Raw genomic sequence first — 11,238 nt, forward strand, 5'->3', positions numbered from 1 at the left:
TTAGAGATGAAGAAAAACAAGTGTTTTACTCCAAAGAAGAGTATCAAGTAAAAAATAGATTTCTTAAATGAGTTTTTAATCAAAATGATATAAAACTCATGAAAAATATATAGAGTTCGTGTTAAATAAATAGAAAAAGATATAGAATTCATTTTTCTTGATATTCATTGCTAAAATGTTTTATATATCTACGTCATTTTGACATTTAATATTTTCGTCTTTCAAATTAAAACAGAAACATCCTTACGGTGTCTAATGAGTTGATATTCTTTACCGGTAATAGTCACTTATAATTATTTGAAAGATAAATGTTTTATATTTTACTCCAATTTTAAAAGCTAAACAAGCAGTGTGTAGCCCGTATTGTTGTTAATTAGCGCAATTGACACTGTTTTGTTGTGTATATTGATTGCAATTGTACATATTCTAACTTTTAATTTTAGGAAAGGGCAACCATCTTAATATAATATCGATTCAATAGTTGAAGATAGTTTGATAAACGTTGTTTGACTAATTTACATTTTAGAATATATACAATTATAACAAATATACAACAAAAGCAGCGTCAACTATACTAAAGGCGCCTACAGACGATATAGCCAATGTATATGCCAACTTTGCACATATTCGCTAAATATTGGCCTACATTCAATACGAATAATTATGTATGGTATACATATATATTTGCTAATGTTATCAAACGTTGGCCATATTGACTGGAGGCGCCTTTAAAGTACTGTTTACACTAACAAGTATGAAATACTTACTTAACTTTTAAAATTACAGTGTATAGTATAAAATATTATCCGAATAATTATGAAGATGTGACTATATTCATGACTACTGCCACTTGGTGTTATTGTACTACATTTTAACTTTTACAACTATCTTTTCACAGAAATCTTTTGTATGAAGGTTAAAATTATATTTTGGTACAATAATACAGCGTCAAATGTTCCAAAAAAATATATCCAAATAAAAAACTTGGTGTTATTGTACTACATTTTAACTTTTACAGCTATCTTTTCACAGAAATCTTTTGTATGAAGGTTAAAATTATATTTTGGTACAATAATACAGTGTCAAATGCTCCAAAAAAATATATCCAAATAAAAAACTTTCAGAGGCCGAGAAAGAGCATTGTTTTTTTAATAAGTTTTTTCAAAGTTTCTAATTCGTTTTCGGTCATTTTCATCCCCATTCCTTGCCTCTACAGAATTTACGAAACAATTTAGAATGGAATTTTCCTAACGGAAATTTGATTTAACGAGTTTACAACGTAAGAAGTCTTTCTAATTAAGCCGCAAATTAAGATTCCGCTGAAGTAAAGTTCAGCTTTAATGTAACCGAAGAATGAGTTTGCGCCGCCTATTCTTCTTTCCCGAAAGAAGTTTAAATCGCCGATCGCCTTTAACTCAAAGAACTATAAATTGTCTCGGCATTCTCTCGTCGAGGAAAAATCGACTTCAACTTCATCGAAGGATAATAATTTATACCGACCGGTAGAAGTTGGCGCGAATCCCATCGTTTGTCATTGTAATACCACACCCTTTTTACGTAATTATATGCCGGACATTTGTTTTATTTACTCAACGAACGAATGTATACGACTTCGCATTGCCTTATATTCCTCCTAAGATACAATGGTGGAGTTAACTCGCGCTTCGCCTCCTCCTTCCTGAAGGAAACATAACTCTACGTCGCGTTTTCTATGATAAACGGTTCGAAGATCTCCGGTCAGCGAGATACTGCAAGTTTAATTTCTATTAGGGTAAGCTACAGGAAGACGTCCATATTCCTGGTGGCTGGCTGGTGCATGCTACCTGTACACAGCCGAGACAATGCATCATTCTCCTCCTTCCCGTTGATCTACCGAGATAGATAGCAATTTGGCTGAAAGTGGATAGAGAGAAAGAGAAAGAGAGAGAGAGAGAGGGGGGGGGGAAGGAGATTGGAAGCGCATGCATGGACCGCGGCATGAACCGGAGTAGGCGTTTCATCGATGTAGTTTGCGAGCGACCATCAATTTCTCGGGACATCCGAGAACGAGCGATCGGCTAATCGACCTTGATCTTTCCATGTGCAATCCCGTAGATCTCCTCGCTCCACTTCACCCGTGACACGTCGAGCGACGTACGACATCGTGCATCGATTATGTAACATATATGTTAAGGGAAATTCCGATATTCGAGGTATATCGATTTTTCCCTTGCAAATATTGCATTTACCGGATTCTGGGGAACGAGCATCTTGACTGAAGTTATTACAGGGTAAATTAAGAGATGAGTGATGGCTGTATTAATAAGATATAGATCATTTTTCCGTTATATTAGCGACTTAAGTTTAATCATTTCGATGTGAACGTTCTCAGAATTTCTTTCTCCCATTTCCTTCGATTAAATAAATTTATAAGTGAATTACTTCACGTTCGTGAAATTCAACCGGGATGTTTGATATCAAACATTAAAAAGTTATATGAAATAGAAAGACGTAGTTCTTCAATTCGCCGATTACGATACGTTATTTCTCGATACTATATCATATATAGGATGAAACTTCTTGCCTAGCTCCCAGAGGAAGATTATTGCACCCACGCAAATTTTGCCTTTCACTTCCATTTGCAGAGCAATGCCCAATAATCGCCGCATTTGATCATAATGGAAAAATCTTTCGTGATTTCAATGTAACGGGTATTCTTCTGTAATGAGAATATAGAAATCAAAATTCCCGGGATGCAACATGATCACTCCATTCCCGCATCGAGCGGGACAAAGCGCGGCGTGTTCGCTCTGACGATTCTATTCCTCTCTATTCAACATTCTTTCGAGCGTATGGGCTGCATACGAAGGTAATCTATCTGCGGAATAGCTTTCGATTCGATTTCAAATGGAGCGAATTAACGGCAGATCTCCCGATCGCGTACCGTCGTTGCGGGGGGCAGAGAGTGAGAGAGAGAGAGAGAGAGAGATGAAAAGTCCTCGGACGCCCATCGATTTCCCCGAGGCGTGGAAAAACGCCCGGATATAACGAGAAGTATGCGGCGTCGTTCGGAACCAACGTCGTTTCTTATACCGATGTGTGCTCTTTTCAAGGAGAGGGATTCGTCTTTTCTCTTCCACCTTACTTCCTATTCGTCCTGACGGTTCGATCACGATGGTCCAACCACGCATCGTTTGTCACACGGTCAATCGCATTACCGCGTTTGCCCCGCGATGGTACGGTACGTAAGTGGGTAACAACGCCGAGTGGAAACGGCGATAAGTGTCTTCCGAAAAAGGTCGATCGCGAGAGAGCTCGTACTTTACCAGCAATTACTTTTGTTACATTAAAATTGAAAGAGTTTAGGACAACGTTAATGTACACACAGAAAAATAGGTACTACACATACAACAACAAAAAACTCCAAAACCAGGTCGAATGAGAGTCAGCGTGGTAATTAATACGCAATCTTAATTCTTCAATTCAAATTAGAACCTTTATTCCAACAATAGTACATTTCAGTTCACTTTGGAACCATCTTCAGCAAACAAATTAAAAATATCAATCCCTTCATGTCAAAGAAAAATCACCATCAGATTAGCAGATTTGATGTTATAATCCCAAGACATAGAAGGAATTCGTCTCAACATTGGATCAAATAAATACAATTAATATTCACTAAAAAGTATCAAATTAAAAACGCATGTTGTTTGCTGAAGATGGTTCCAAAGTGAACTGAAACGTACTATTGTTGGAATAAAGATTCTAATTTGAATTGAAGAATCAAGATTGCGTATTAATTACCACGCTGACTCTCATTCGCTCTGGTTTTGGAGTTTTTTGTTGTTGAATTTGGGAGAGTCTGTAAGAAGATTACATTATTATTATTTGGTACTACATATAATTATCTACTTGTTTCAAATATATTTGAAAAGTTCATATATCCGCAAATCTATTACAAGTTCATCATAAAGCGTCAAATTTATTCAAGATATATTTTGAATCCTAGTAAATTTAATACATCAATCAAGATTATTATTAGATTCAAACCAATTTGATTTGCTTGTCATTAAAGTCATTTTTTTTCGATCAGAGAGAGTTTATATAATAATATTCTTCAAAAGAAAATAAATTTTGTTTAGAGAGTACGTAATAATAAGTTTTTCTAAAATTTGTAATAAGTATATTTTAAAATTATTATCAAGAAAATATTCTTTATTAAAGATAACCGTTAAGTATTTAAAAGGAAGAAAGTAAATTGAGTAATCATTTTTTTTTAACAATGGAATGATACCTTTTGTGTGTACCTTTAGTGGACATGACCCAATTATTGGACAGAATGGCAAAAATTGTAATTTAGTTAAGCTTTTAATGATATATGCACGATGATAAACAAATTTATTATTAAGCTTTTGTATAAACAACGAATTTATTAGAGTCATATATAATTTGTCATTTTGTCCAATTGGGTCACGTTCACTAACTGTCCACTAACTGATACATTATACCTTTATAGTTAACAGTACTTGTTAACTCGTCACATTCTGTTTCCAATCACGTTATTCCAGTAATATCGTAGAACACGGTATAAAATTTTCACAACATAAAATTTCCAGGGAATACCTCACGCATGGCAGATATTTTATGCGATCCAAATTACATTTTACGCGGGCGAAGGAGATTTCCGATAGCAAAATGTTTCGCGTTTTCTCAGGTATCTCTCTCGACGGGAGTCGACATTTCCTGCATTTTACACGAGTAAAATGTAAATAGATCCTCTCGTTTCGAAGAAATTTTACATTCCCAACTTCATGCGTCGAAGTTCGGCGATCCCGGTCGCCTCGCGCATCAGATATTAGGGCGTCTCCACGCCTTCAGTTCCACACGGCGAGTTCTACACGTAGACAGAGCCGAAAGGGGAGGAATGATGCGAGGGATGCGATAGATACGGACACCCTTCGCTAGCTACGAGGGAGAAGGCAAAGATTTATGATGCTGGTGCGTCAGCTCGCATGTCTCAATTTTGGGACGCCGTCGCGAGGAGAGTCAACGAGAATTGTGAGTTCGGTTCTCTCTCTCTCTCTCTCTCTCTCTCTCTCTCTCCCCTTTTGTTGCTCGTCGTGCCGTGGACGCGCGATAAGAGAAAGGTACGGCTACCAACGGAATAAGGAAAAAAAAAGGAGAAAAATAAAGAAGAGAAGAGTCAGACACGAGATAGCGGCGAGTGGACTGCGAGCAGAAACGGAGCGCGGAATTAATCCGGCCGGCAGTTCCACTTCTCCTCCCTCTCACCGTATACGCGCTTCCGTTTCCGTCCCAGCCGTACTTCGCCGGAAAATAGTTCCTACCTCGGACTCGGAGAGCGGCGTCCGACAATGGAGTAATTATTGCAATTAGCGAGCTACCTACTCCGTGGATGCTTTTTCGTGCGCGGTTGTGCAAAAGGACCGGGGAAGGAAAAGGTGGTCGATACTCTTGCAGTTTGTACGCTTTGAAAATCGACAATTTCGCGGAAAGACAGAGAGAGAGAGAGAGAGAGAGAGAGAGAGAGAGAGAGAGAATAAATTGCATCGCTATCGTAAAATGACTCTTAATGATGCTCGTAACTACATCATTTGCTCTACATAAACTTGCCGCAAGCCGCGAAGGGCTGAAGTTGCACTTATTGGTCGTAAATTCTCCTTCCCGCGAATTCGATGGTTTCACGGCGGTTGCAAGTTTCGGTTCTAAAACACAAGGATTTTCCTCGTTCCTAGGAGTTGCTTTCTCGTTGTAAAGCAGCCGCTCGATTGAGAGAAGGAGGTTTTCTTCTCCGCGTAAAATTTCACAGTATATACCAGTTAAACGGTATTTCGCGATCTCGCGAAAATCATACAGTAACATTGATAAAAGTCTACTCTGTTCTATTTAATATAAAAATATTTTTATACGTAAAATATTTTTATATCAATATTTATACACACACGCATTAATTCGTTACCATCAAATACCTGTAACGGCCGTAACGGCATATATAAACACGCAGATTGCTCTGAAACGCGAGTATTTATTGTATAATGAAATAAATAGTTGGAGAATATAAAACAAAATAAATAAATACGTAGATATATATATATATATATTTGTAGTACAATTTTTACATCGCCCCTCCCTAACGGTACGTACCGTTGATACCTCACGTTTAACCGATGATGCATATGTGAAGTTATCATGACACGGGTACATAGCACGATTATCGCAACAGTTATTGTCGGAGCCTCGGCGAGTGCGACTTGATGAAAGCTGCAATGAAGCAATCGCGCATCTGTCTTAATGACAGGAAGGAGCCTCGCGCACAAAGCCTGGATTTCACCGAGTCAACACGCGGACAGTCTCTTTCTTTCTTTCTTCCTTTCTTCTATTTATTAGCCGATTGACGACGATCGACGATCATGTGCAGTCATGATCATTTGGCTCACGCAGATGGAATGTCGACGAATCAGACAAGAACGCGAGAAGGAGCGCCTTCGTACTCTTTTCAAAGTGCACCATGACATTTGCTCGACATTCGACTGGAATGACGTAGATACTTAATCTGAAAACGTCGTATTCCGAACAGCAAATTTTAGGGATGTCCTGCTCTGAGAAAAGAAGGGAGGATAACTTTTTTGCGACCGTTCGTTTGGTTGGTACATTTTTATGTATCTTTCTGTGTGGAAACCGAAAATTATCATTATAATAACGCTACACTCAAGGAAAAATTAGTATATTGAAATAAAGTTATAAAAATTCGTTACGAAATTACTGTCAATTACACTGTTAAATTTGTAATATCAAATTATAACCAATTTGAGTTATTTTTAATATCTACAGGTCAAAACTATTATTCCTATGCACCTAATATGTCGTTAATTTAACTAAAACAATGGAAAATAATTTAACTAAAAAAAATGTATTAAATTTGATTTAAATTTAGTTTGTTATTTACAAGTGCATAATATGAACCATGTCTACTTTGAAACTATAACCATAGAAACTATAACCATAGAAATGATTTACATTTCGACATAGGTGGAAGTTAAAAACAGAATATTATTTAATTCATGGGATTAGATTACTATTGTTCCTTTAATATCGATTACCATTGTTCCTTTAATATCTAACCTATGTCGGTTATGCTTCAATCATTCAATTGTTAATCCAACTCTGAATTAGTTTTTAAATGATTGAAGCATATAACCGACAGCGATTTTCGTAACGATGTGAATAAAAGGATTTTATTCTTTATTTCAACGTACCAATTTTTTTTTAAGTGCCATTATTATAATTTCCGATTTCATAAAGAAAAACGTATAAGAAAATGTAGAAATAAAATGATACTAGAATGATCGCGAAAACGCGAAAGTATTCTTTCTGAAAATAAACAAACCAGAAGAGTCTAATCATATCAGAATTCTAGTAATTTCAATTAGAATTATAATAGATTCAACTAGAAAATTCTGATTTGTCCACTTTCAAGCAAAATTGCAATTAATCCAATTTGCGACTACTCTTTTTCTAGTATAGGAACGTTCCGAGAACGTAGAACATCTGAACTTTCTTAGTACAATCTCTTGAAGATCTATGCTGTATGAGATGAGATCCAGAAACGACAGAAACCACCGTGATTTTTCTCGTGAATTTTCTTCCTCATTTTTATTATTACGTTCGCACGTTTCGTAGGTCGCGAGGTAGGTGACTCCGTTCGCGGGTTCTTCCAACATTGCGGCTTTTGCGTTTTGCCCTTTTGCTACTTTGTTCTGTCATGAATAAGAGTCGGGAGTGAAGTCGCGGCAAGCAAGCCGTGGAGCGTAAAGCGAGTGTTTGTAGAGAGAATCGTTTGGTTAGAATAGAGTTTCAAACAGAAGACACGATAGAAAAGCAGCGCAACGCGCTTTTCGCAAAACGATATCAGACGCGACGTCGAGTGGGCAAAATGGAATTACGAGTCTACCGTAGTAATAAAAATGTAAATGCACGATATACAATATCAAAAGGTTGGAGTACTTTTTTTTCTACAGTCAGCTAATTTCAGTGTTCGCAGCACAATTTGATAACAAAGTACCCTTTCCCCGTATTCCAACTTGATTTAGAACACGCAATATGTAATTTGCTGACTCTTTAAAACTTTTTTCTCATTGGAATCAAAGAAGATAAGAAGATGCGAGCGTACCTAATCTAAAGAGTCTCGTAAATCTTAATTCGTTAACCGTAAAAAAGTACGGTTGTATTTTTGTTAGTATAATGAAGAGATCGGATATAGTATCATGTGACTTGAAGAAAGCGTAACATTTACAAGTCCTGATTACACTTTTCTTCGCTCGCTTCAATGAACCGAGAGCTTACACAAGGTACCTTTTTTGAAGGGTTTGCTAGAAAACCGATTTATAATGATTGCAAAAATTCTTTATTCTACACAAACATTTGTAAGATCTGCGATACATTGGAAACAAGAATTCTTTCCGACATAATTGGATTCGCCGGAAACAAACACGGAGTTTGTTTTGTGGATTACTTCCGCAATTAGGAGTTGCTGTAAATCCTTCGATTAGCACTTTACTGAGATGTCAATTCGTATAATATTAAACGTTTTTTCATGTGTCATTGAATGAAGAAATTATGATAATTTACTGCGATATTTCGAGTTCGGATCGCATATCGCTCGGCATATCGGATATTCATTTTCGTGAAAAATAGCACTATTTAAAAATTCCACATTTCTAGTAAATATGTGCCTTGAAATTGATTATCTTTTAATTATTTTTGATGGAATAGTACGTGAAATTTTAGACGCCGTTAATTAATTTTATTAGAAAATAGCCTATGATTTTGAAGTTACATATTTACAATATGTAACTCATATTGTGACAATTCAAAGAAATATGATTTGTAATTTTTAAGAAATAAAACAAATCTACAAAGATGTGTGTGTAAAATGTTAAGTTTATCCATTTCTCGTATCCTCGTGTGTTAATATATAATAATTTTTATATTATATTACGTAGTAACTGAAACAATATTATTATAAAAGCATCCGTAATTATGCTAATTATGTAATTTTCCACTTATAAAAAAAAACTATAGTGATAGTGAAACTATAAATGTGACAACTTAATATACACAGTGATTTTTATCATTTTCATAAACATACAAAAATTATTAAGTGATTCTTACATGTATTTTAACATGTTTAAAGTATTTTATAAATCATTTAAAAATTAATTATAAATGATTGTAATTACTTATAAATTAATTTATACTTATTTATAATTATTTTTTACAAATATTTTAACATCTTCAAAGTGTTTCAAAAAAAAGAAATGCACAGGATCATAATAAATAATCCAATCATGTATATTATAAGAATTAATATACAATATATAGTTGAATAAACTATTTTATAGTTGGAATGCAACAGTTTATTCAACTATGTGTGTGTGTACATTTAATTCTACATATAAAACTTGTACAGTTGTCACTTTTAGGGTAACATGGTATAATTTCGAGCATGCTACAATTCTGAACAAAATATTTGAATCCAAATTTGAGGTTCAAGATTGGCAACCTTGATTTCCATTATGTGAAGAATATACTAAAGGAAATTCCCCACAAAACAAAAAAAAAACAAATTTTAAACCTCGAAAATTAGATTTAAATCTTATTTCGTTCAGAATCGTACAATATTCGAAATTATACCACCTTACCCTGGTTTTTACTATCATTATGCCTTTTTCCCGGAGTGATTACGCAGTGCTGCAACAATTCGTAATATCGAGATTCGACGTAAAAGCATCCATAATTACGCCAATTATCATCAACAATTAAACAATATTTCACGAGATGCAAACGTTGTAATAAAATACATTAAAGCCGTTCAGTCAGTAAAGCATCAATTTACGAAGAAGAGAGAGAGGAGCAACGTTGTTTTCAAATAAGACGAATTTACCTGGAGGACAATTACACTCGGAGATGTCGCGTTTGGGCCTGAAGACCGCGGTGGAATCGAGCCGTTGCGTCTGCCGCAGTTGCTCCTGCATCTCCGCCTTGAGCCTCTGCACCAGGGCTTCCACCGGCGACGAGGGATCCTGGACGCGCATGCAGCGTGCCTCCAGACTCGCGATCCTGGACTCCAAGCCGAGCTCGCGGTAGAAGAGCACGCCGGACACGGCGAAGCTGGCAAGGCAGAGGGCGCACAGCGCCCAATTGAGGCCCGCGGTCCCCGCACGGAGGTCCCCGTCGCGGAACTTCCGCGGCATCGACGCCTCCAGGCAGGACGGCGACGATCCCTTGCCCGTCCCCGGGCCCGACGGCCAGGACTTGGCCGCCGGGTCGTTCTCCATCGCTGTCGCTGACGTTGTCGCGCACGCACGCACGCACGCACGCACTCGCGGCTACCCGGGGCTCCGGTTACGAGCGCTTGTCGAGCGTCCCTAAGCGGCGCGGCGCGTCATAACCCGCGCGATTCACGTCGATACACCGTCGCGCGCGGATCGCGGCGGCGGACTTTCGCGTGGAGGGACGATTAAATAATAAATACGACGACGTTTTCTTACCTAACCGACGGCGGCGACCGTTACAGACAATACAGACGTCGCGGCGTCATCGTCCATCTGGAATGCATCTTCGCCGCTCCGATCGCTCGCCCCGTTATCGCCCGCCCGATCTCGCTTCGATGACGTTTAATTTCGATCGACGCTTGATTTCTGCGATCGACTCTCACCACTCCGCGTGCGCGATTACCTCCGATTTCGATACCGCGGTCTTAATTGTGACGCGGTATGTGTGCGGAACGACGACGATCGGAACACGCGCGAGCGCGCGTTCCCCGTTCGGTATGAAGCTGCCGCGCGTGAAACTTCCTCCGCGGCAACGTTCAGCACGTTACGCTATCGATACTGTGTCGGCGTCGCGTTCTCGCGGACTCGCGCACTTTTCACACATCGGACGATAACAGCGGGGGCGGCGACGGCGTCGATCGTCGTCTCGTGCCACTGCTCCGTTATTCTCCCTCTAACCCTTACGACTTCCTGTCGCCTTCCTCTTTCCTTCGCCGACGCGAACGGGACGGTCGAACGGACGAGAGAAACGAACGCGCACCGTCTGCCGACGGCGGCAAACTTCGTGGCGATCGTCGCCGCTGGTCAACGAAAGAACAAGATTTACGGCAGTGATAAAAAGACGAGAAAGAGATAGAAAGGAGAGACAGAGGACGATACGTCGGCGAACGTCGCTTCGCGCGTG

At 38.4% G+C, this 11,238-nt stretch overlaps 1 protein-coding gene across 16 annotated transcripts in view; it reads right to left on the reverse strand.

Moving 5' to 3' along the window:
* The window catches only part of LOC108769074 (collagen alpha chain CG42342), a 179,961-nt gene extending 168,729 nt beyond the window's left edge, over positions 1-11,232 (reverse strand). For all 16 annotated transcript variants that reach the window (XM_018519848.1, XM_018519852.1, XM_018519851.1 and 13 more), the window contains exon 1: positions 9,944-11,232. In XM_018519848.1, coding sequence (XP_018375350.1) covers positions 9,944-10,337 — 394 coding nt within the window. In that variant the 5' untranslated portion in view covers positions 10,338-11,232. The remainder of the gene's footprint in view (positions 1-9,943) is intronic.
* Positions 11,233-11,238: the final 6 nt, after the last annotated feature.

Source organism: Trachymyrmex cornetzi, unplaced genomic scaffold (genome assembly GCF_001594075.2).
Source record: "Trachymyrmex cornetzi isolate Tcor2-1 unplaced genomic scaffold, Tcor1.1 scaffold85, whole genome shotgun sequence".
Taxonomy (NCBI): Eukaryota; Metazoa; Arthropoda; class Insecta; order Hymenoptera; family Formicidae; genus Trachymyrmex; species Trachymyrmex cornetzi.